Genomic DNA, 27,373 nt, shown 5'->3' with positions numbered 1-27,373 from the left:
AATTTAAAAATAAATGTTTTATTAACATCGTAGCATAAACTGGATATTTTAATGTGTTTATTTTTATTTATTTATTGTGTAATGCTGTGAAGGAAATGGAAAGAAAAACCAGTTTAATTTATTGAGTTAGTTAAGGCCTAAAAAGGAAGTGATCCTTAAACTTCATAGTACATTAAAAGTTTTTGTTCACTGCCGTTTAAAAATTGGATTCCACCTTCTCTTTATTAACAAATCATGTATAGTGCTTCAAACAGCACTTTTTAGTCATACAATCTGAGGAATTCAGTCAACCATTAATACCATGTTTATTCATAATTTTTCTTACCACCATATGGGGTATCATTAGTCTATCTCAAACCTTAAAGTACTTTTAAAAACCTTTTATAAAATTCTCTTTTATCTATAACTCAGTCCTGGCCCTAACCTAATCCCTAGAGGCTTTAGTATGGACCAGTTCATACATTTAATAAATCCTTATTAAATTGCTAATGTGCCAGGCATTCTTTTAGGGGCTGGTGATAGAGCAGTAAACAAAGTCCTTATGGACTCACAGAGTTCACATTCTGGTGTCAGGTAAAGGGAATAGAAAGTGTTGGTAAGAGGAGTAGGGAGAAGAATGCTGTATTTTATAGTTTTGTCCAAGAAGGCCTCTCTAACTTTGTGACATTTGAGCAGAGACCTGAAGGTATTAACACGATTTACTCCACACTAACCAAACTGTTCTTATTACTTGTAGGTTTCAGGAGATGTGTTACAAGGCTTATCTAGCTATTCGGCAGCATGCCAATCTCTTCATAAATCTTTTCTCAATGATGCTTGGCTCTGGAATGCCAGAACTACAATCTTTTGATGATATTGCATACATTCGAAAGACCCTAGCTTTAGATAAAACTGAGCAGGAGGCTTTGGAATATTTCATGAAACAAATGAATGATGCACACCATGGTGGCTGGACGACAAAAATGGATTGGATCTTCCACACAATTAAGCAGCATGCTTTGAACTGAAATGATTAAGAAACTGAGAGCTCAGTATCTGGATTCTATACTGCACTGTTAATAACTGTCAACAGGCAAAGACTGATTGCATAGGAATTGCACAATCCATGAACAGCATTAGAATTTACAACAGGAACAGAAATAAAATACTATATAATTTAAATAATGTAAACGCAAACAGGGTTCGATAGCACTAAACTAGTTCATTTCAAAATTAAGCTTTAGAATAATGCGCAATTTCATGTTATGCCTTAAGTCCAAAAAAGGTAAACTTTAAAGATTGTTTGTATCTTTTTTTAAAAAACAAAACAAAACAAAAAAAAACCCAAAATATATAGAAATGATGGAGAAGGAAAAAGAATGATGTTCTTTTTTTGTCTTGCAAATGTTTTATGTTTTGAAATGTGGACACAACAAAATCTATTACTGCATTAGGTCCAAGTAAACTGGAGTTTGATGTTAAATTACACTGAGATTGGAAAATAATGAAAATTTTTATTTTTCCATTGCTGTTCAACTTATAGTTTGAAGTGGGTTTTTGACTCCTTGTTTGATGAAGAAAAATGCTTGGGGTGTAAGGGACTCTTGAGATTTCATCACAGACTTTTCCTTTTTAATAAATCAAACCTTTTGATGATTTGGGGTCTTATCTGCAAAGTTTGGGAAGCAGTCACAAATGAGACCTGTTATAAGGTGGTGTTTTGGGGTTTTTCTTCTGGACAGTATTTACAAGAATCTGATTCTTATTTCCCAGGGAAATTCTGGGCTCCCACAAAGTAAATAATCATCATAGAGAAAGAACGAGCAGGAATAATTCTTGCTCCAGAATTGTACAGTATTCACCTTAGATTGATTTTTTTTCTCCTTTTGCAATGAATTGAATACATTTTTCATGCATGTGTTCCAGAAAATAGAAGTGAGTATTAATGTTATTAAAAAGATTATTTTTTTTATTAAAGGCTATTTATATTATAGAAACTATCATTAATATATATTCTTTATTTACATGATCTGTCCCATAGTCATGCATTGTTTTGCACCCCAAATTTTTTATCGTTTGTAGCAGCATGGTCAGCTTTTCTCTTGATCTGTGGGTGAGGCTCAGGCACTATCCCATTTATACCAATGACTAGTGTATAACTACTTAAGGAAAACAGATGAAAGTTCCTCCTCTTTCCTTTTATTTTCTTCTGTTTTCTCTTGAATCCCCCATCTTCCATCCTCTCTTATAGTTGAGAATGCCTCAACCATATGAAATTGGTTACCAAAATTAACACAATTTAGACTATCTTCCTGATTGCTTAATCCCTCTACCAAGGTATGTTCATGAATAATACTTTATAATAGGGGGAATAGAAACCATGAACTTTTTACCTTTTTAGGCTATTTATTCAATATCTCCATAATAAAATTAGGGCCTTAAACCATTTTAAGATCGTGTCCCATTTCCGAGTTGTCAGGGCTCACTCTCCAACTTTATTAAATTGCATTTGAGCACAGGATACATTCTTAAACACTTTGAAAAACATTAACCCAAGATGTAGGGGCTAAGGCTAGTTATCACTCTACAATCTGATATTTTACTCAGTAATTGAAATGAATGATTAATGCCCTAGGACATAGCTTTAGCAAATGTCCAGGTGCCACACCAGAAAAAGTGCAATAATTTACTGACAGTTTTCTAGACTAGGCATATTATTGGAGTACAACTTTATGAAGAGTGCACATTTTATACAGCATCACTTAAAAAACATTCATCTATGAAATCAGTTACCTATAGTAGAAGTCTTGAATAGTGAACGGGACTCTAATACAAATACTCTTAATATTTGACTATTTTAGAACCCTTAAAGGGCATAATTATTGGAGATTTAGGTACCTCACTAAAGCATGTACATAATATTGCCAACAAGAAAAATAAATTTGGGAACTTATTTAGGGAACTTACTTCCCTAAACTGTCTTAGAATAGTTAAGAAGAATTTAAACTTTGTTTTAAGCAGGAGACCAGATAGATTCTTTTGCAGATATAGATTTCATAACATTAAAATTTCATGATTAACAATTTGTGTCTTTTAGATTTATTCAGTTAATACATACTAACATCCCAGTATTTTCTATATCAGGGATTAATTACAGGAAAACTCAGTGAAATGGTACAAATCTGAAGCTTTGATGGTGGAAACTGAAGTTTTTAACAGAGAACTGTGTTTTACTGAGTGCCAAAAAAGCTTTGAGCTTCCTTGCACAAAGTTTATACAATTTTTGCATTTTTCACATCAGTCCAGATAGTCCCCCTTGCCCTAGGACCTCTCCACCATTAAAACACAAGCCACATAACTTATTTTATCATTTACGTTTATTTTTAAGTTATTACAACCAAATTAATTCCATTTGAAGAAATGTAGACAAATTCTATAAAGAATATACATTAAATGAACTAGCTAAATGCAAAGTACATTTCAAACAAATCCAAGCAGAGTTTATGTAAACAACCTTAAAAAATAAGGGAAAAGGGATAGGTAGTACTCAGAAGGCAAGGAACCAGAAATTGAATTAAATGCTACAGGGGGTGACTAGGATATGTTTCAAGTCAGTGATAATATAGCTACTTCCAGGTACTTCAGTATCAGAGATCAGTTCCAGTTGGTCAGTTCCTGTGGCTGACCATCCTTGTCATTGAATGTGGTATAACTGAGTATTGGCTCAACAATTTCATCTGGTCACTTGAGCAATATTTCCTTCAATGACTATTTTGGAGAAAAGAAGAAAAGCAGGTTTAAAGAAAATAAAACCTAATTTAAACACATTCTAGCAAGAAATAATCAACTATTTGAAAATCATGCTTTAACTTTTTATCATTCTCAGCTATATAAAATCATTTATTTTGAAGATTTTTAGAATGCTGTTAATTTAAAGTCTGTTACTCATATTGTGGAATTTGGTTTTTTAAAAAGATGTTTCTAATTGGGTTTTTTAAAGAAGAATGGAATTTGGTCACTATTTTACGATAGAACCTAAGCTTTTTGTTGGTTCTTAGTGTCCTCTGTAAAACTTAGTGTCAAAGTAATCAACTTTGAGGTTTTCCCTTCTAATCTGCTTTATATTACAAGCCCTTTAGGAAATGGGAACCTGGTGAATATACAATGAATTGTAAAATATTTTAATGTGTAACTTTTTCAACTGTGAAACTATGACTATTGGTTTTTTGAAGAAAACAGCTGCTGATAAAGTATTTTGTGTAAAGTGTAGTTCTTATTAATTAGGAAAATAATCAATTACTTGATTAGAATGTATATACCCTCTTGGATTTTATTTTAAATGGATTGGTGATTTTCAAATAGGTAAAACACAGTCCATCTGTATTTTTTTTTCCATCAAAAATCTAGTGATTTGGCATTTATTAAAAAAATTATGAGCAGCCTATTTTAAAGGCACCATGGAAATTTCACAGTACATAAACTTGGGTTTCTTAATGATTTGTAAATCCATTTAATTCATATCATGACCAATAGCTCATGCTTGCCAACTTTTGAAGAAATTTAATTTCCAGCATTATTTTAAAATCAGCAAGTTAACATTTTCTGAATGTTGTAAGTTCCTTTTGTTTCTATATCTGCACAAACTGCAGACCTGGGCTGGACCCACACATTCAAAATCCACCTTAAAAATTGATTTTGATGTCCAAGACATCACTAAAATACTTCAGTTTAAAGACCATATGTGGTGTTATGGATTGTGGTGCTTCTACTATTTAAAAACAACTTTCATACTTCAGATGTTTTTGAGAAGAGGGGAATGTGGAGGGAGGGGGCAGGACAGGGAGGAGTTGCTTGAATGAATTACATCCTTCATATCCATCCTGCTCAGATCGGGCACTAAGAGATGGCTGGAAGTTGTGAGAGTATATTGTGCATACCATGAGGGAATTAACTCTTCATCAAGGATGGGATTGTGAAGGCTGAACTATATAATTTAGCACTGATAGAATCCTCAGACAATATCAATAATTCTTGGTGACAGAGAATAATACAGCTGGGCTGTTTTTTAAAATATAAAGACAAACCATTTTTATTTTTTAATTATTACATTAAAAATTGTAAATGTATCTTATGTGCCATGGCCTGGGAAGCCTTTTTTCTTTTCTCTTAAAAGTTATTTTCACTTTCTGAAAAGAATATAGTGTTTAGCTCAAGATAACTATGATCCTGATAAAATTGGATGGGTAACTCTACCTCAGAAGGTTAATAAGGAAAAAAAATAGATGAGTCAAAAATTCAGTACTTCCGGCTCTGATACGACAGAAATTTGCAGGGCACTGTATTTTAGATTTATCAAGTCAGAGTTGGCATGCCTTGTTTTTAATGGCATTGGAGACATTAAGAAAAAATTTGTGTTAAAATTTAATCATTGCTCCAACCATTAGGAAAAGGCAGTAGTGCCAGGAGGTTCATGGTACTAGGTTCTTGAATTCGGCATTTGAAATTAGTTTTGTTTTCTTTATTATTAGTGAAATTGGTGTGTGTATATTTGCAGACATTTCTATTTGTATACACAGTGCTTGCTAGCCCTAGTCAAGAGGCATCTTTTATAAAAGGTGTAAACATCAAGGTTCTAAAATTCAGAAGAGTTTAAAATTGATTAGGAGTTTCCCAAGTTGGGATGTTAGTTTTTAAACAAGCTTATTTCCTTCAAGTACTCCACTTGAGTAAGGTTTTGCACTTTTTAATCAATGCAGCGCCATTCCTTTTGCTTGGTTTTAGATATGTTCATATTTCAGCCATGCTAGTTAGCATAAAGTGATAGTTACGAGCCATAAGAAAATCTTACGACTTAATTTTTACACAACTACACTTAAGAGTTTTAGCAGGGAAGAAAAAAGTAAAATCAGTCCACTGTACATATTAGTGTAGTTTGGTAGCTGATTTTCACTACCAACAGTAGACTCCAGTCCTCATGTTGGTAAGTATGGGGAGGGTAATGCATTTTGTAAGCATTAAATTAAGTTTATGAATCTATCTAAAACATTATTTAATCTCTCACTACAATAATTTTGTGGTTATGCTAAGAGCCATGTATACTTTTAGGTGATTCTTACTTTTGTTAATCCTTCTAGGATAGCAAGGAGGCAGAAAACCTTCAATGTTTTATTATTTTCTCAGAATATCTTTAATAAGACTAAACTTAATTCTAGTATAAATTTCCAAATGTGGTCACTATCCATTGATTTCATAAGAAAAATCCTCTTACCAGATTTATGTTCCTAAGAGTTTTGGACAGCTTGGCCTTCATCTGATTTGTAGAAATGTTTTTGGCTATGGAACCAAAGTTTCAAATGCAGTTAATGGTTTCAATGTGACGCAGTCCTCAGACTTTATTGGATTGAATAAAATCTAAAAGAATGTATGCTTTTAGAACGTAACACTTTAACATCTTGGGAATGTGGCACTACCAAAATTAGACTACTGATACATCAAATGTTGACTTTGGAAGCTTCAAAAAGGAGTTCCCATCACCCTCCTTAGCCCGATTTATTGTAGCAAATCTATTTCACTATATTTTGTCATTCAATGAGTTGGAGTCCTGTGGTATACTGCATTAGTTAGGAGGAAAATGTTTTTAAATGTTCTTTTAATGATGGCCCAAAAAGTATTTGGCACAGCAAGTGCATGTGTTATTGTACTGAGAATATAGAATAATACAGTGTCACTAAATTTAAGACCTCTCCCCAGTCTTGCTGTTCCTGGCAAGAAGTTTGGCCTGTGACTGCACTTACTGTTTGTGCTCATCAGAAACTGTCAATGTCTGCTTTACTTTAACTTTGCAGTCTGTAACATCACGCTGTTTATTAAAAAAAAAATATTACTTTGACTTGTGTCCAAACAATCCTTAGTGTACTATATGTTAAACAAAAAACTGTGATAATTATGTTTTGCCACTTCTTTTTAATACTTAACAGCAAACCAGTGTTGCTAATAATCAAAATTTAGCTGAATTTGAGTTCTTGTCAATAATGACTAAGTATAGTTGACTAAAAACCTGAAACTATTATGCCTTAAAAGCCAATTTTTCTGTCCCAGTAAAGTGATGAATATTAGAGAAATACCTGTTTAAATATTAACTGACTTCCTTTAAGCATGAAGAATTATGTGCTTGTATTTTAAGCAGAAATATATGTGTACACATACATGTATGAATGTGTTTGTATGTGTGGACAGACTTTTTCCCAAGTCAGTTGATGACTAGAACCTAAAAGTGAAGTTCGGCTAGAAGCAAACTGGTTTTGCATTCAGCTATCATAAACCTTGCAAAAGGTAAGTCTGGGCTTTTCTTGGACCAGTAATGCACATGGGCATTGATATTTAGTACTTCTAAGCAATTCACAGCAAATAATTGCTAAAATTTTGTTTATCTGCCATATGGTTAGAGTGACTGAGTTAACATTGTTGTAAACTGACTTTTTGTTCTTCAAGCATAATGTCCCTCTTTCCTGAGATGAACCAAGTAGCCACTATATAAATGGAAAATTGTAGTATTTGAAACACTTTAGGTTTCACACTTTCATACACTTCAGGTTTCAGACTGTTTTGAATTTTTTAGAAGAAAAATCCAAAGAACTGCATATTGTTAGATGGGTGTCAAACTTACTAAGAAATGGAATAGATATGTGTGCCCTTAATTTAAGAAATCTAGAGAATCTCAATTTACAGAATGATTTAAAGTGTGTACGCATACATATATTTTATTACGGGGAAGTCTTTGGCATACAAAATAATTTATTACGACCTTTTAAACAGCATGTTCTGGACCTTAAATGCATATGATATTTAGCCAAGAGAAGGTGGGGAGGAATCCTTTCCTGCAGCTCCCTACCCCAGCCCCTATACCCAGCTGTCCAACAAAAGGTACCAAGACCGAATGAATTTATTTTTAATAAGAATTGTGTATACTTAAGGTTTACAATATGATGATTTGATATACGTATACATAGTGAAATGATTGCTACAGTCAAGCCAATTAACGTATCATCTCCTCACATAGTTACCTTTTGTGTGTGTGCGTGATGAGAGCACCTAAACTCTATTCTCTTAGCAAATTTCCAGTATTCAGTACAGTATTATTAACTATAGTCATCATGCTGTAAATTAGATCTCGACATTTATTCATCTTGTAACAAAGTTTGTACCCTTTAACCAACATCTCCCCAGTTTCCCCCACCTCCCCACCCCTGGTAACCAGCATTCTGCTCTCTGCTTTCTATGTATTTGACTTTTTTAGATTCTACATATAAGTGAAATGCAGTTTTTTCCTTTCTGTGTCTGAATTATTTTACTTAGCACAATGCCCTCCAGGTTCATCCATGTTGTTGCAAATGGCAGGATCTCCTTTATTTTAAGGCTGAAAAATATTCCATTGCATGTATTTATACACACATTTTATATATATATATATATATATATATATATATATATATATATATATATATATATATATATATATACAATTTATTCATCTGTTGATGGACACTTAGGTTGTTTCCATATCTTGGCTGTTGTGAATAGAGCTGCAGTGAACATGGGAATGCAGATATTTCTTGGAGGTACTGATTTCATTTCCTTTGGGTATATACCCAGAAGAGGGATAAGGCTGACTGAAAACTGAAACTTAGCAAAAGTTTTGTTATCTACTAACATTTTTGAGCACCTCTACTACGTACCAGAAACTAAGCTAGGTGTTTTACATACTCTTCCTTGTTTCTTCCCTAAAAATAACCTCATGAAAGAAGAGATCATCCCCATTTTATAGATAAGAGTGGCTCAACCTGTTCAGCTGAATTGCCCAAGGATACATATCTGAAAAGTTGTAATTATGGCCTACAAATGCAAAAAAATTGTACTCTGAGATACATGTTCTCTCCACTATTCCACACTAGAAAGAGGAGAAAACACCAAAATTGTTCACTGCTGGTGAAGTCAATAGTGCTCTATTATTCAGTTTATTTAATAATGTGTGACTTGCACTTATTTGCTAAAAGGAATTAAATTGGCTTAGAGTCAAAGTTTCTGTTTTGATTACATCTACGTATAAAAGTTGTTTCAAAAGTCATTCTTTCTATTGTCCATGATGTACAATTTTTTTAGTAAAATTGTAAAGATACTTTGAGGAACACTGGTTTCAGAACGAACTCTGTTTTCAACTCATATTCAGCTTAACCTGGAAAGCACTTGTTGGGAGAGTCTTGTGACAGTATTTAATAACCATGGTTGATTCATTAATTAAAGTACGGACAATTGTTGACTATCCATGTGGGACTTTTCTGTGATGCGGATTACCTGAGGTGAATGTTAAATTCCATCCAGTACAGCTTCTCCCTACTTCATAACACATTTCTAGCTATCTCTCCCACTCCCTCCAGAATGTACACGAAGAACAAAATGCGCTTACGGAAAGCATAATTAGAAAAACTTGTCGCTCAAAGAAAAATCACATGGTACACGGCAAGGTTAAGTACAAATAAGGCTAAGCTTAGTGAATTTCCTAGGCAGCGGCTTTCCTCCTTTCTCATGGATGGTGAGGTAAAACAGTAGGTACACATTTTCTGAAATTATCAGATTATTATCTTCCTACAGTGAATGAACTGCTCTTCACTAAGACTTCTTGGAGAAATGTTTTAATGTGAACTATGTTGCATAGAACTAGACTGGCTGTTCAGTGCTCAGTAGGTTAGAAACCCTCATCGTTTATTTCCACGATGACGAGTTCTAGCTAGAGCTGATACTAGAGGAAGCACAGTGACTGCGAGCTCAGTTTGCCCTGTGGAAACAAAGAGTGCTTCCCTGGCTGATGTGGAGAGATTTGGAGTAAAAAAACATGGTGAATTTATATGTATTTATAGAATAAATAAATACATAATGAGACTTCTTAATGAGATTTGTCTTTCCCACATGAAATGTCATACCTTGCTTCTACATGGTTAGTTTGCAAGCAGGCATAATTAGGTCCTCAAGTGCAGAAATTGCAGGTATCTGAAGGCCCGGACTTTAATTTGGCCACCAGCTTAAGATTTCTCTGCTCCTTCCTTTGCTCCTCCCAGCACTCCACAGTTTGAATTGATGCTGTGCCATGTAAGGAACTTTGTCACTTACCTCGTCTCTGAGTGCAGTGCTATATTCTTCACATCAGAGGGACAGGTGTTGTGTTAATCTCACCATGCCAACTGTCAGGGCGCCATCTATCAGTCATGAAGGCCAAAATAAACAGTGGAAGATAACCATTTGGTCATGTTTTTTATGAGAATGACGTCTTCGGATTGGCTGTCTGGAGTGTGGAAGCATGAAAAGGGGGTCCCATTTTGTGATCAAAGAATTCCTCTATGTTCAGAGCACTGTCGAGCAAATCATTTCTATCCCAGTAGCACTTAGGTGTACAGAAGCACTAGGAATATGGAGGAGGGAGAAAGGTGAGGGCACTGTCTCCGAAAACAAGCGCTTAAACAAAAGTTTAAATTCTGAAATCGCTTCAGACTGAAGCTGTGAGGAGTTTTAATCTCAGAAGGTGATGAAACCTATTACATAGCTCATGGGGAAGGGTTGCCAGGAGGGCAAATAGTGAAATGGCCATTTCTGAGCACTAAACAGGATGTGGGAATAAAGACATTGAGGTTTATCGCCATATCCACTAAGCACTCACGACACTGTGCCAAGGGCCCACAAAACTGTTTGAGAGCTTAAAGATTATTGCATCCAAAATAGAAAACCAAACTCATCAGATTGAAATTAGTGCTTAAGTAAACACAACACTGTAAAATGTCAACTAATCTAATACAACTCAACTTTTATAGTTATGTGAAAATGTATCCTTTAAATCATATGAACCTGTTCAGTACCCTTTAAAGGATAATCTTTTAACTTCTTTGATAAGAAAAATTACTTGTTTGATTTCAGGTGGACTGTAAGTACATTTTAACTTTTTCGATATGATGGGGAATGGGACCTCCAAAAATAAGAATTATAAATAACTCTGTTCATTGGCCCAGTCTTTAAATTCCAGACACCAATGTGACCTCTCTTTTCTATATACCCCATTTTTCCTCCAAGAATGCTTTTAGCTTCATTTATCCTGATTGGGTCATTGTCACAATGTTCACTGGAAGAAAACAGATTTATCTAGAGATGGCTACTGCACCTTGCTAGGGACAGTCTGCCATGGAAAAGCTGCCATAATTAGAACTGTTTCATTGCATGAACTTTACGCTACCTTGGAATTTATCTGGACAGCCTCTGCATTATACTGTAGGAGCACTTTCTGACCTGAAGGGGTGAGGTTCACAAACACCTGCAGACAGGGGTACTTGCCCTGACATCGGCAGTCCACACCACAGGTGAAAGACAGTCCATCCAGTCGTCCAAGATGTACGTGTGGATGATAGTGCAGTTAGATTCTTCTCTCTGGGTGCTTCAATTTGGAAAAAAATAAATGATTTTCACCCCTAGAAAATTTAGTCCTATATTTCTAATGTGGTAACCCAAGGCATCTATTTCAAAGCAACGTAGGATGATTACAGAAGGCATCTAATGATTTGGGAGCATGGAGAACCTTGCAATGGGACAAACAGCAGCAAAGTGCCAAGTTCCATCTCAATTATGACCCTCCTTGCATATTTCTCACTATAGATCAATGGTTTTCAAACTTCAGAATCACCTGAGTGGGTTTCTTAGAATGAAGAATTTGTTAAAACGTGGGTTCTATGACTTCACTCCCAGGGATTCGGGTTCAGTTGATCCAAGTTGAGGCCCAGGAATCTGTATATTTAATAGTATTTAAGTTGCAGGTATTTGGAGAACCACACTTTGAGCAATATTATCCTAAATACCATAACCACAAAGATTCACACTCAGAAATCTTATCTCTCCTGCCTCATCATCTCAAGATGCACCCACTGGCTTGTCCTGGTGAAAACGTGCCTTTGGAAGGAGTCCAACCACAGGGCTCTTAGACAACATAGCCTCCGAAAGCCGTGGTAACAAGGTACAATTCCACTCTACTTCCAAAGAGGCAAATGCAAATCATACGGGGAATCTCTCATTAGAAAACTTGCCATGTTTTTACTATTAGTAATTTCCTTAAGGTCAAGAACTATATCCTATTCGTCTTTATGTTCCTCAAAGCATAAAGCACAATGCCTCTCACACAGTAGAGGCTCAATACGTGTTGTACTGAATTAAATTTTACTTGGAAAACATTCCTTGAGAATTTGCACATGCACTGCATATACAGGATGTCACAGGGGCAGTGAGATGGGGTAGACAAAATTCCTGCCCATGAAGACTTTGCGGTGGTGTTGAAGAGAAAGGACACTTGTGCATAAAATAGTTAGAGAACAGGTCCAAGATAAAGTAAACGAGAGTGAGAGGAAAGGCTCTGATTGAATGCACAGGTCCACCTCCTCATGTATCCTCACACTCACATCTAGGTGAGTCTTTGTGTTTATTTCCCTGTGCCTTAAACACAAGAAGTTAGATTAGCAAATTCTAAAGCCAGAATGTTTGAAAAGCATTGTTTAGCTAGGTTCAGACTGCGCTCTCATTAAGATCTTGGACTGTATGTAATCATTTTTCTTTATTAACATAACAAGCCCGTGACACACAGTGCATTTTAACATGATCTCAAGGCCCAGGGCATAAAAAAAAAAAATCACTAGATATGGCCTTAGAAGGATAAAATACTGGGCAAGTGAAAATACAAAAATGGAAAATAAGGTCCTTTCACAGGTTTAGCACTGACCTGATTTTCACAAAATTAATTTCTCTACTTATTTAGACCAGGCATCTTAAAGTATTTAGAGCTGTCTGCCTTTCTGTGTTAGAACTTAAAACTCTCTAAATCCTAACCAAGTGCCAAACAGAGTTTGATTTGAACCTTCCTTGAAGATTTCAGGAAGCTCCAATATAGAGAGTGGGATATTCTTTCCTATGTACAAGGGCCAGGCCAGAGGCTTTCAGGTAGAACCAGGAATGTATTTAAGGCTGAAACATTCAGCATGTTCTTTCAATAGTATTGTGCGTCTATTTGTCTACAAATAGACAAATTCCATCGTTTGACTGAGAAATGAGGGTATAAGGGAGTGGGGATAGGTATGAGCTACCCAAGCCTCTCAACTTTTATGAAGCAAAACTTTCATCTTTTATGAAGCAAAACTATTCTCTGGTGGCACAAGATCACAAGGCAAGAGAGATGAGAACTCACCACTCTTAAACATTCCCTTAATTACTTCCAGCAAACTATTTCCAGAAATGCGTAGAAAAGTAAGTTTTAAATATGAGTAACAGTTTGGTACTAGCTTACAGAAGGTAACTTCAAACCATCTCCCAAATATATCACATATCACATTTAAAAAACATAATCTGACCTGCACACACATGCACACACTCACACATTTATTGAACTTATGTAGATGTATATAATGCAGATATAGATATATAGATGGAAAATGGAGTAACAGGAAAAGGAAGGTAGAAAGCTAGAATGAAGGCAAGAGTGAGGTACAAACATGTAGCCTCCAGACCATAAGATCCCCTATAGTTATAAAAGCTGGGCCACAGATTTGGCTCTGAGCTTCCTAGCAGCCAAAGCAATGAAGGAAACACAACCAGATAAAAGATTCCTGGTGTCCACTGAATAAAAGCAAACTGGTTGATCAGCAGCAGAACAGATTCTCCTGCTGCTAATATCAGAGAGACAATTCCCCTGGAATCCTTCTAATGGTGGCACTGGGTGCTATAGTGGAGGATAACCTCCATATTATTGCCCTAACAATGGTAACCCAGGAGTGGTGGGAGATGAATCTGATATCAGAATAACAAAAGCAGGCCACACAGTTCCTTTTCTATGACCCTTTTTCTTCACTGAACTCCTAGGCCTCCCTCTTCCCATATCCCCGGGCCTTCTGTTGCTCTTTGGCTAGCCAAAGGGGAGGTATACCTTGCTTACCCCCTACCCAGTGCCGCCCTCCTCCAAAGTACCCCATGTTGTGTGAGCCAGTCTCCAAAATTAAACAGCTCCTCTACAGCCCTAATCAACACTCCCATCCTCCTCACTGCAGCAAACTTCAGTTAAGTATCAGGAGGCAAGCAGCCTTATATCAGAATGAATAGGCAGATTCTTTACTGGCTATATGACCTTGGGTATTCTACTTGGCCTTTCTGAGCCTCAGCTTTCTCATTCATAAAATGAAAGTTAAGTAATAAAATAACGCTTCCATCATGGACTTGCTATAGGTTTAAATAGGATAAAATATAATATATATTTGACATATAATATGTAGTTAATAAATGGTAACTTATTACATGTATTTACTAAGGAAACTACTTAAAAGGAAGAAAACTAATATTTATTGAGCAACTACTATGTGCCAGGTAGATATTATCAAACTCAAAAAACTTCTGTTATGCTCATGCAAAAGCTCATGCTCATCCCCTTCCCTGTGATATCTACATGTTAAAGAAAGACTTTACTACCTACAGAAATATCTAATATGTGGACCATTGTTGAAAGAATTTTGAGATTGGAGGAGGGGAGCGGCAAAGGAGTATCTTCCGCTTTCCTACCACCTCTTCCTCCACACTCAGCACTGAGAGAGGAACAGGGATTCTGGAGAAACCAAAGCCAGCCTCCCCTCCCCTCCTCTACCACTGTGCTTGCACCTGATTTGAACTGGAAATTCTAGGTCTCTCTCTGTTTCTTACCTGAGCATGAAGGGCTTTAGAATGGTTATTCCAAGCAAGAAGAACATTAGGACAGAGAAACCTATCATTGCAAACCCTAGCAGCATGGCTCGGTCCTCTGCACCACTGGATGGCAGCTTCCTGTGCACATCTGGCGGGTCTCCGTCATTGTGGTCTATGTTTCTCTTCCTCCCTGAGGTAGAAAAGGCTGTCCTTTGTGGGAAGAGGGAAGGAGATATTTCAGTAAGCTCATAAAGAATTGGGAACAGTGGTGATTATTCTGTAGAATATAGAAATATTGAATCACTATGTTGTGCACCTGGAACTAGCATAGTGTTGTAGGTCAGTTATACTTCAATTTTAAAAATTAAGCAAATAAACTATTTGTTTTTAAAAGCCTAAGTTTAAATTCTAACATTTCTAGAAGAAAACAAATCCTTTATCATCTTGGTTTAGGCAAATATTTCTTAGATACAACACACAAGCACAATCTGAAAGAGAACAAACTGGTAAATTGGACTTCATCAAAATTTAAAATTTCTGCTCTTCAAAAGACACTGTTAAAAGAATGAAAAACAAGCCCAGACAGGAAGAAAATATTGGCAAATCATTTATCTGATAAAGGACTTGAATCCAGAACACATAAAGAACTCTCAAACTCAGTAATGCCACACAATCCAGTTAACGATTTCAACAGCCACTTCAAAGAAGTTACATAAAGAGCAAATAAGCACATAAAAAGATGCTCATTAGTAACTTGTACATTAAAACCACACGGAGATACCATATCACCCCCACTAGAATGGGTTTAACCAAAAAGACAGACAATACCAAGTGTTGGAGATGATGTGAAGGAACTGGAACTCTCCTACACTACTGATGGGCATATAAAACAGTATAACCACCTTGGAAAACAGTTGGTATTTCCTAAAAAAGTTAAACATATATGGGACCCTATGACCCAGGTGTTCCATTCCTACGTATTTATTTACCAAGCAAAATGAAAGCGTATGATCATACAAAGACTTGTACACCGATGTTCATGGCACCCCATTTGTAAGGAGCCCAAAACTGAAAACAACCCAAATTTTTATCGACAAGTATAAACTTTTACATTCATACAATGGAATAATACTCAGCAAGAGAACTGATAAACACAGTACCCATGATGAACCTCAAAATAATTATGCTGAGTGAAAAAAGCCAAACAAAAGAGGCCACACTGTATGATTCCATTCCTACAAAATTCTAGAAAATGCAAACTTATCTTTAGTGACAGAAAGCAGATTAGCGGTTACCTGGGGGTTGGAAGAGGATGCAAAAGGAAACTTTCATGGTAGTAGGTGATGGATATGTTTTTTATCTTGATTGTGTGATGGTTTCACTGGTATACACATATGTCAAAACTTACCAAATGGCACACTTTAAATATGTGCCATTTGTCGTATTTCAGTCATAAAGCGTTTTTTGACAAATGTTAAAAAAAAAAAATGGGAACATTTACCAACCCATGGGGGATGGAGGGATGATCCCGCTTGCCGCCCACCTGAGGGTTGTAAGCAGGCTTGATGCAACACAATGAGATCTTATATTCAGAGCATGGTTAAAAGTCCATCTAAACAAGCTAAAATGATGTGTTATAAATTTTTTTTTTCATGTAACAAAACTAAGGAATGTTGCCTGGGTTAAGTCTTTAGAGATCTGTTTAATCAATGACTAGGAAAGAATTACCTATAAGTAGCTTTCATTCATTTTATGTAAATAGTGTTATAAACTTACTTATCTTCCAGGGAAATTGCATATTTCCCCTGAAAATATTTTTTACATTCTTTTATGAATTCCATATGGAAAGAATGACTCCGCAAGCTCACGTTTGGAATTAATAGCATCCTGAAGTAGGATCTGACTTGTTCTTTCATATCCAGCTGTTGAGAAGGCAGCACATCCACCACATGGCTTTCTGGCCCAGGGCCCAGTCCGTTCAGAACAGTGAGGGCTTCGCTGCTGGCGTCTCCCTCGCCCACCTCTCCTCTGTCCTCATACAGCTCCACTCAAGTGGCCCTACGCCTCTTCTCTCCCTCTCTCTGTTCTGCTCTAGCAAAGGAGGTGATAAATTCTTTCACAAGGGGGCGTCCAGGGATCAAAGTCCAAAACAAAGGTTGCCAACTGGTGACCCATGGACAGTATCCAGCCCACAGATGTGTTCTGTTTGGCCTTTTCTCTGTGTGTGGTTTTTTTTTTTTTTTTTTAATGTGGGATTCGTTGCTAACACTTTAAAAATCATGAAATTTCTCACAAAAATGCTGATTTCTACTTTTTTTAAAAAATAAATTTATTTATTTATTTTTGGCTGTGTTGGGTCTTCGTTGCTGCACGCAGTCTAGTTGCGGCGAGCAGGGGCTACTGTTCGTTGCGGTGCACGGGCTTCTCATTGCGCTGGCTTCTCCTGATGCAGAGCACGGGCTCTAAGCACGCGGGCTCAGTAGTTGTGGCGCACGGGCTTAGTTGCTGTGCGGCATGTGGGATCTTCCCAGACCAGGGATCGAACGCATGTCCCCTGCATTGGCAGACGGATTCTTAACCACTGCACCACCAGGGAAGCCCACACAGCTATACTTTCATTGTTGTAATAATAATAGTCTTCCATTTCTCCAGCAAAATGGACTAGATACGCACTTTAACTGTAAACAATAAAAATTCTGGTCAAAGCTTAAAAAACGAGTTTAAAATACTCAAAGGACAAAAACTATGTGAAAGTAGGAACCCAGAAGGGAAAGTAGACTGGAGCAAATTTTAACCTTGAGGACATTTGCAGAACTTGGTGACCTTGAGCTTCAGTCTCACAGTTTCGGGGTTGGGGGAGACACAGGGACAGAAGACAATGCCCAGGGCCTATCAAAGGTGTGGGAGGTAATGCTCTCAACGAGAGCTGGGACCCATAAGACCTCGTACTCAGTGTAAGGCTGAATTGGAAGTAGCCACCTCCCTCCCACACACAACTCCCTAGGAGACTGCAAGGAAAATGCCTTACTCTAACCTGACACTGAGTACAGGAGGAAAACTATAATCTCCCCTGAGATTTCATAACCTTAAGGTGATCCTTAAGAGAGTTTATAGCCAGAATTCACACTACCTGGGAAATCTAAAACCCTCAAGCTAAGAATTTCACTTAATCTTATCTCAAGTAGTTAGTGCCTTCTGGCAGCTAGCAGAAGCAAAGATATAAATTCTCTGGAGGAGATCACCTTCAACCTAGGTCTCGAAGGAATCCTATAAAGTTTCAAGGAGTATGTACTCTCATTCTAAAGTCATAAAGCACACAATAAGGACATTGGAGTGAGAAAAAGTAGCAACAGAATCAGATCCAAAAACAAACTTCCGATATTGGACAATATATAAAAATATATCTACAATATGCTTGAAGAAATAAAGGAGGGATTGGATATCAGAAAGAGCAAAAGACTCTAAAACATGACCAAGGCAATATTAAAAAGAACCAAACAGAATTTCTAGAAATAAAAAATAAAATAATTGACATAAAAAGCTCAATGGACAACAAGGACCTACTGTAGAGCACAGGAAACTATATTCAATATCTTGTAATAACTTATAATGGAAAAGAATTTGAAAAAGAATATATACATATAATATATATATTATATATATGTGAATCACTTTGCTGTACACCTAAAACATTGTAAATTATACTTCAATAAAAAAATCAATGGACAGATTTAACAGTTAGATTAGATACATCTGAAAAGATAATTAGTAAATAGATGGACCTGCAAAATAAATAAAGTATATTGCTAAATATACTTTAGCTAAAGTATAATACAGAGATTTCTTTAATGGAAAATATTGAAGAAAGGTTAAGAAGCATGGAAGATAGATACAAAGGGTCTAACATAAAGTCTGTTCAGAATTCCAGAAAAAGAAGAGAAGAAAGCCAAGCAATATTTTTAAAAAAACAATAAAATTACAGAATTGATGAAGACCCAGTCCACAGATTCCAGAAGCCAAGTGGGATAAAATAAAATGAAACCCACACCTGTATACATCACAGAGATATTGCACAGACACGAAGACAAGAGAAATTCTTAAAAGCAGCCAGAGAAAAAGACAGATTAAGTTCAAAGGAATGACAATTAGGCTGAAAGCTTACTTCTCTATAACAAGAAAAGAAGCCGGAAGACAGGAATATTGTCAATATGCTGAGAGAAAACAGAACTCTATACTCAGCAAAAACCTCTCAAGAATAAGTATGAAATAAAGGCATTTCAGACACACACAAGGCTGAGTTTGCCATCAACAGACCCTCACTAAAGAAAAAGGTCAAGTATTTACTTCAGGCAGAGGGAGAACAATCCAGGTAGAAGAGCTGAGATTTAGTCAAAAATGAAGAGCAATTACAGCAGTAAATAGGTAAGTAAAGATACAAACCTTACAAAATAACAATAATAATAAAACTTCAATAGTTAAATATTTAAATTTTAAATTTTTTTAATTAAAATGATGATGATAATGGTGATGATGTCGTCTTGTGGGGTTAAAAGACAAATACATTATAAGAGCACGTACATTATAGGAGGTGACAGTGTTACTGTGTTCTAAATTACTAATATTTTTTGAGGAGATGATAAAGATATTGATTTCACTTTTTAAGTTCAAGTCTGCATGCTAAAATTGCTGGAGTATGCACTAAAAGAGTACAAATAGGTGATATAACTTCCAAACCAGTAGAGAGAGAAAGAATGAAAGGGGGAAAAAATCAATCCAAAAGAAAGCAAGGAAGAAGGGGAAAAAGAAAAACTCATGGAAAAGACAAGACAGATAGAAAGCACAAAAACATGATAAAATAAATCTAAGTACACCAGTAATTACAATAAATCAAAATGGATTAAATGATCCAGTTAAAATATAAAGGTTGTCCGACTGGATTTAAATATATGTTTTTACATCTAAAACACACAGATGGGGAGGATCTTCAAGATGGCGGAGGAGTAAGACATGGAGATCACCTTCCTCTCCACAAATACATCAAAAATACATCTACATGTGGAACAACTCCTACAGAATACCTACTGAACACTGGCAGAAGACCTCAGACTTCCCAAAAGGCAAGAAACTCCCCACATATCTGGATGTGTGGCTGACAGGGTTTTCGTGCTCTTGCTGGGTGTCAGCCCTGAGCCTCCGAGGTGGGAGAGCCGAGTTCAGGACACTGGACCACCAGAGACCTCCTGGCCCCATGTAATATCAAACAGTGAAAGCTCTCCCAGAGATCTCCGTCTCAACGCTAAGACCCAGCTCCACTCAACGACCAGCAAGCTCCAGTGCTGGACACTGCATGCCAAACAACTAGCAAGACAGGAACACAACTCCACCCATTAGCAGAGAGGTTGCCTAAAATCATAATAAGACACCCCAAAGCACACCACCGGACGCGGTCCTGCCCATCAGAAAGACAAGATCCAGCCTTATCCACCAGAACACAGGCACCAGTCCCCTCCACCAGAAAGCCTACACAACCCACTGAACCAACCTTAGCCACTGGGGGCAGACAACAAAAACAACGGGAACTACTAACCTGCAGCCTGCGAAAAGGAGACCCCAAACACAGTAAGTTAAAAAAAATGAGATGACAGAAATACACAGCAGATGAAGGAGCAAGGTAAGAACCACCAGGCCAAACAAATGAAGAGGAAATAGGCAGTCTACCTGAAAAAGAATTCAGAGTAATGATAGTAAAGATGATCCAAAAACTTGGAAATACAATGGAGAAAATCCAAGAAACGTTTAACAAGGGCCTAGAAGAACTAAAGAGCAAACAAACAATGATGAACAACACAATAAATGAAATTAAAAATTCTCTAGAAGGAATCAATAGCAGAATAACTGACGCAGAAGAACAGAGAAGTGACCTGGAAGATAAAATAGTGGAAATAACTACCACAGAAGAACAAAAAAACCCCGAAGTTAGCAGAAGGAAAGAAATCATAAAGATCAGATCAGAAATAAATGAAAAAAAATGAAGGAAACAATAGCAAAGATCAATAAAACTAAAAGCTGGGTCTTTGAGAAGATAAACAAAATTGATAAACCATTAGCCAGACTCATTAAGAAAAAAGGGGGGAAGACTCAAATCAACAGAATTAGAAATGAAAAAGGAGAAGTAACAACTGACACTGCAGAAATACAAAGAATCATAAGAGATTACTACAAGCAATTATATCCCAATAAAATGGACAACCTGTAAGAAATGGACAGATTCTTAGAAAAGCACAATCTTCTGAGACTGAACCAGGAAGAAATAGAAAATAAAAACAGACCAATCACAAGCACTGAAATTGAAACAGTGATTAAAAATCTTCCAACAAACAAAAGCCCAGGACCAGATGGCTTCACAGGCGAATACTATCAATCATTTAGAGAAGAGCTAACACGTATCCTGCTCAAAATCTTCCAAAATATAGCAGAGGGAGGAACACTTCCAAACTCATTCTACGAGGTCACCATCACCCTGATACCAAAACCAGACAAACATGTCACAAAGAAAGAAAACTACAGGCCAATATCACTGATGAACACAGATGCAAAAATTCTCAACAAAACACTAGCAAACAGAATCCAACAACACATTAAAAGGATCATACACCATGATCAAGTGGGGTTTATCCCAGGAATGAAAGGATTCTTCAATATATGCAAATCAATTAATGTGATACACCATATTAACAAATTGAAGGATAAAAACCATATGATAATCTCAACAGATGCAGACAAAGCTTTTGACAAAACTCAACACCGATTTATGATAAAAACCCTCCAGAAAGTAGGCATAGAGGGAACTTACCTCAACATAATGAAGGCCATATATGACAAACCCACAGCCAACATTGTCCTCAATGGTGAAAAACTGAAACCATTTCTACCAAGATCAGGAACAGGACAAGGTTGCCCACTCTCACCACTATTATTCAACATAGTTTTGGAAGTTTTAGCCACAGAAATCAGAGAAGAAAAAGAAATAAAAGGAATCCAAGTCGGAAAAGAAGAAGTAAAACTGTCACTGTTTGCAGATGACATGATACTATACATACAGAATCCTAAAGATGCCACCAGAAAACTACTAGGACTAATCAATGAATTTGGTAAAGTAGCAGGATACAAAATTAATGCACAGAAATCTCTTGTATTCCTATACACTAATGATGAAAAATCTGAAAGAAAAATTAAGGAAACACTCTCATTTACCACTGCAACAAAAAGAATAAAATACCTAGGAATAAACCTACCTAGGAAGACAAAAGGTCTATATGCAGAAAACTATAAGACACTGTTGAAAGAAATTAAAGATGACACAAACAGATGAAGAGATATACCATACCCTTGGATTGGAAGAATCAACTTTGTGAAAATGACTATACTACCCAAAGCAATCTACAGATTCAGTGCAATCCATATCAAACTACCAATGACATTTTTCACAGAACTAGAACAAAAAAGTTCACAATTTGTATGGAAACACAAAAGACCCCAAATAACCAAAGCAATCTTGAGAAAGAAAAACGGAGCTGGGGGAATCAGGCTCCCAGACTTCAGACTATACTACAAAGCGACAGTAATCAAGATAGTATGGTACTGGCATAAAAACAGAAATATAGAACAATGGAACAGGATAGAAAGCTCAGAGATACACCCACGCACATATGGTCACCTTATCTTTGATAAAGGAGGCAAAAATATACAATGGAGAAAAGACAGCCTCTTCAATAAGTGGTGCTGGGAAAACTGGACAGCTACATGGAAAAGAGTGAAATCAGAACACTCCCTAACACCACATACAAAAATAAACTCAAAATGGATTAAAGACCTAAATGTAAGTCCAGACACTATCAAACTCTTAGATGAAAACATAGGCAGAACACACTATGACATAAATCACAGCAAGATCCTTTTTGACCCACCTCCCAGAGAAAGGGAAATAAAAATAAAAATAAACAAATGGGACCTAATGAAACTTAAAAGCTTTGGCACAGCAAAGGAAACCATAAACAAGACAAAAAAACAACCCTCAGAATGGGAGAAAATATCTGCAAACGAAGCAACTGACAAAGGATTGATCTCCAAAATATACAAGCAGCTCATGCAGCTCAATATCAAAAAAAACAAACAACCCAATCCAAAAATGGGCAGAAGACCTAAATAGACATTTCTCCAAAGAAGATATACAGATTGCCAACAAACACATGAAAGGATGCTCAACATCACTAATTATTAGAGCAATGCAAATCAAAACTACAATGAGGTATCACCTCACACCAGTTAGAATGGGCATCATCAGAAAATCTACAAACAACAAATGCTGGAGAGGGTGTGGAGAAAAGGGAACCCTCTTGCACTGTGGGTGGGAATGTAAATTGATACAGCCACTATGGAGAACAGTATGGAGGTTCCTTAAAAAACTAAAAATAGAATTACCATATAACCCAGCAATCCCACTACTGGGCATATACCCTGAGAAAACCACAATTCAAAAAGAGTCACGTACCACAATGTTCATTGCAGCACTATTTACAATAGCCAGGACATGTAAGCAACCTAAGTGTCCATTGACAGATGAATGGATAAAGAAGATGTGGCTTATATACAATGGAATATTACTCAGCCATAAAAAGAAGCGAAACTGAGTTATCTGTAGTGAGGTGGATGGACCTAGAGTCTGTCATACAGAGTGAAGTACGTCAGAAAGAGAAAAACAAATATCGTATGCTAACACATATATATGGAATCTAAAAAAAATAATGGCTCTGAAAAACCTAGGGGCAGGACAGGAATAAAGACGCAGACATAGAGAATGGACTTGTGGACAAGGGGAGGGGGAAGGGTAAGCTGGGAGGAAGTGTGAGAGTGGCATGGACATATATACACTACCAAATGTAAAATATATAGCTAGTGGGAAGCAGCCGCATAGCACAGGGAGATCAGCTCGGTGCTTTGTGACCACCTAGAGAGGTGGGATAGGGAGGGTGGGAGGGAAACGCAAGAGGGAGGAGATATGGGGATATATGTATATGTATAGCTGATTCACTTTGTTATACAGCAGCAGCTAACACAACAATGTGAAGCAATTATACTCCAATAAAGATGTTAAAAAAATAGATAAAACACACTGATATACAGAAAGGTTGAAATTTGTTAGGCAAAGTCTAATGAAAAGCAAGGTGATATGAACGTTAAGGTTAAAAAGCTTTATTAGAAGTAAAGAAGGTAATGACATTGATTTAAGGTTCAATTCACCTGGAAGATATAATGATACTAATTTATATGTACCTGATAGCATTGCCTCACTGACAGAACGATAGGAATAGACAAAATCCACTATCAGACTGACATATTTTTACATACTCCCCCAGTAATTGATAGCTCAACCAGACAAATCAGTAAGGAAATAGATTTGAGCAAAGCAATTAACAAGCTTTTTCTAAATGATAAAGGTAGAATATTGTCCCCTACAGAATATATATTCTTCTCAAACATACATGAAATATTTGAGACCTAACCACAAACTAAGCCATAAAGAAAGCATCAATAAATGTCAAAGGATTTGTAACAGTAATGAACTTATTTTGTATGCTCATTTTATGAAACTTTGAAAATATGGGTAAGTCTAGAGAAGAGAATAAAAATCGCCTACAGTTCTACCACTCAGAGAGAATTATTATTCACTTACTGGGTTATTCCCCTCGTCTATATTGTTTTAAATAGAATGAGATCACACTGGATATATATATATTTTTTTTTTTTTAAGCTTGTATTTTTCAGTTAACATAATAACCACTTTCCCATGTTGGTAGCAATTCTCTGTAACCCTTCTGTTGGCTACATAATATTCCATGAATTGGATATACCATAATTTCCTTAACCATTTCCTTATAGTTGAATATTAGGTTTTTTCCAGTTTTCTGAGGCCATAAACAGTCCTGTAATTAAGTTTGTGGTATTTACAAGCACCTTTCATCAAAGGACCTCAAAGCGCTTAAGAGTGATCTAATTTTGTTCTCCAGCCAGTGAGATGAGTGAATAACACTTTCATTCCTCTTTGCCAGCAATAATCTTCACTTCTAACCAATGTGTTACCTGGAGGCATTACCCACCCCTTCCTGTTGCTCCCCTGCAGACAGAACTGACTTTCCCACCAGCCCTGACTACCGCAGTTGCTACAGGTGCCTTCTGGCTTAGCATGAGGCAAACTCAATTTCAAAGAGCTTGAACATGTTCATCTGGGTGTGATCCCTGCAGAAGCCCGCAGCCTCTCCCTCCAACACTGTAACTTGGGCAGAGTGTTCCTTAGAAGGATGATGCAGTTGATCAAAGCTTGATAATTCAGCTGACATTCATTTCACATGTGTATGTAATTTCTAAGTGCTGGGTATGTTAAATAAATATTTCCCTGTAATTTGTTTGTGTTGCAGGTATTTGGGTAATTATTTTTACCCTTCTATTTTTTAATTACAAAATTATTTAACAACTTCTTTTGAAACAGCAAAGGAGGTTGAGAAAAGTCGACATGGTTCATGAAGTTCAGCAAGAGGCAAGATGGGTGATCCAACTGTGCATTTCAGAAGTGAAAATGGGATGCTGTATTGCTTTGGGGAGAACACAACTGCTCTGATAGCTAGTTAATTATGTTATGAATGGGGCATTAAAAAGTGTTCCCTTGCATGTTTGTCATTTGATCTTCTGCCATACAATGGCTCACTTTGATTGTCTTCTCACAAAAGCATTAGTTCACTTGTAGGAGAGAAATGTTTTTGCCTCTATCTCTTTCTTCGGTTTGTTCCTTCCTCCTCCAGCCCCAACCTCCGTCCAAACCCCTACCTCTCACTCTCCTGCATTCTTTCTCCCAAATACATAAAGACCCATGAGTGTAGTTAAAGAACAATGGGAGTGGGCAATGTGATGACCATTATGATCTTTACTGTTTCCACTTTCTCAGCTCCCAGCTCCACTTGAGCCACTAACAAACCATCCAGGTTTCCAGATAGAGTGAGTGAACTTAGCTGTGAAATGTACCCTCCCAGGAGTAAGCTGGCAAGTTTTAATATCTCATTCTTCAAACACCCTCAGGCATTGCTCTTCTCTCCATGTTGGTACCCACTTCTCAGTGCCCCACTGCCCCACGCCTGGGGGCAGGCAGAAGTACAGCCCCTCTGCTTTGCATTCCCCTGCTCCTCAAGATAACCTGTCTCACTTCCCCCTTAAATAGTAGAGGCTGGTGGTTAATAACCACAGCTAAAATGTGAAATGGAATAGTATAGAAAGTAGTACATAGAGAGTATGCTAAGGCATGCAGAGACCATTACTATCTCCATCAGCAGACAAGGGGATGGGGCGGAGAGAGGCTAAGTGACTTGCCCACAGTCATACAGCTATTTCAGTGATGGAGCTGGATTTGAACCCAGGCTGTGACTCCAAGACCCCAGCAGATCTCACCAATGCGACAAATGCTGGTAGTAATTTCATGTAACCAGCAGACATTGGTTGAGCACCAACTATGCGCCGGGCCATGTTCTACTGCTGGGGAGCCACAGAGGAGTTTAAAAAGATCCCCAGCCTCCAAAAACTTGCAGCCTCGATGAGGAAGCCAACAAGAAAGGATGCAACCCCTGGATAGCAGTGCTGCTGCGGAAGCCTCCAGGGTCCCCTGGGAGGCATGACAAGTGGACACCCTCAGAGGATGAAGACCAAACTCAACCCCCAAACTCCTTATGGCCGCTCTTCTAGCCACTTGTTCAGCGAGACGCCCATGAGAGCTGAGAGATTCCGGTGGTGACTTACCTCCCCTGGCGTCTCCAGCCGCCCTGGAGTGTAATTTGCAGGGGATGCTGAACAGCTGCATGAGACCAGGGGGCTGGGCAAAATGGACTCCTCCCACCTGAGCCATAGCCTCTGAGGGCTCCAGAAGGGTGAAGTTTACACAGCAACAGAAGTGGGGTCCCAGGGGAGCCACCAGTCCCCGGCGCAGGCAGCCATCGGAAGCACGTGCGCCTCCAGAGCTGCCACCTGGTGGTGTGCGGTGCCCACCCTCCTGGGGAGGTGGGGGGTTAGGGCAGGCCTGTCTGGGGGTTCTGCAGATTCCTGGCAGGGCGGTCCGTCCAAAAGGCTCAAGGCCCTAAGTGGTTTTCTGCAGCCAGACCTTCTCCCCGTGGTCGCCCAATGCCTGCCGCCGCCTTATCACCTGGGTTCTGCTTCAGCAGCCGGTGCATCGCCATAGAGACCTACACGCTTGTGGAAAGTTCTGAGGCCCAAGGGACCCTGTATAATTTGCGAAAGACATACGCAGTTCAAGGTTTATAAAAAGAGGAAATGTTTTGCCCTGGCCACGTTTCCTTTTTCATAAATTTTCTGTTAGAGTGCAAGCTCAGAGGATGGATTTTTTCTGGTTAATTGCATGTTCTGATTAAGAGAATTCGTTTCTGGGCTTCCCTGGTGGCGCAGTGGTTGAGAATCTGCCTGCCAATGCAGGGTACCCAGGTTCGATACCTGGGCTGGGAGGATCCCACATGCCGCGGAGCAACTGGGCCCGTGAGCTACAATTACTGAGCCTGCGCATCTGGAGCCTGTGCTCCGCAACAAGAGAGGCCGC

General features: G+C 37.6%; 2 protein-coding genes across 5 annotated transcripts in view; one reads left to right on the top strand and one right to left on the bottom strand.

The window, feature by feature from the left end:
- LOC309629660 (phosphatidylinositol 4,5-bisphosphate 3-kinase catalytic subunit alpha isoform) overlaps positions 1 to 4,232 on the top strand; it is a 101,953-nt gene extending 97,721 nt beyond the window's left edge. For all 4 annotated transcript variants that reach the window (XM_082393923.1, XM_082393925.1, XM_082393926.1 and 1 more), the window contains one exon: positions 737 to 4,232. In XM_082393923.1, coding sequence (XP_082250049.1) covers positions 737 to 1,007 — 271 coding nt within the window. In that variant the 3' untranslated portion in view covers positions 1,008 to 4,232. The remainder of the gene's footprint in view (positions 1 to 736) is intronic.
- A 1,537-nt stretch (positions 4,233 to 5,769) lies between these two features.
- On the bottom strand, positions 5,770 to 26,959 carry KCNMB3 (potassium calcium-activated channel subfamily M regulatory beta subunit 3). Its single transcript, XM_082394299.1, is given in 6 exon segments — positions 5,770 to 6,838; positions 11,255 to 11,385; positions 11,388 to 11,452; positions 14,743 to 14,934; positions 26,566 to 26,605; positions 26,608 to 26,959. Coding segments are annotated over 6 exon segments (561 nt in total). The 5' UTR covers positions 26,672 to 26,959; the 3' UTR covers positions 5,770 to 6,769.
- Between the last annotated feature and the right edge of the window lie 414 nt (positions 26,960 to 27,373).

The sequence above is a fragment of the Balaenoptera borealis genome (genome assembly GCF_965194805.1).
Source record: "Balaenoptera borealis genome assembly, chromosome: 5".
Classification (NCBI taxonomy): domain Eukaryota; kingdom Metazoa; phylum Chordata; class Mammalia; order Artiodactyla; family Balaenopteridae; genus Balaenoptera; species Balaenoptera borealis.
Note: the sequence above shows the minus strand (reverse complement) of the source record. Positions and strands in the feature narration are given on the sequence as shown.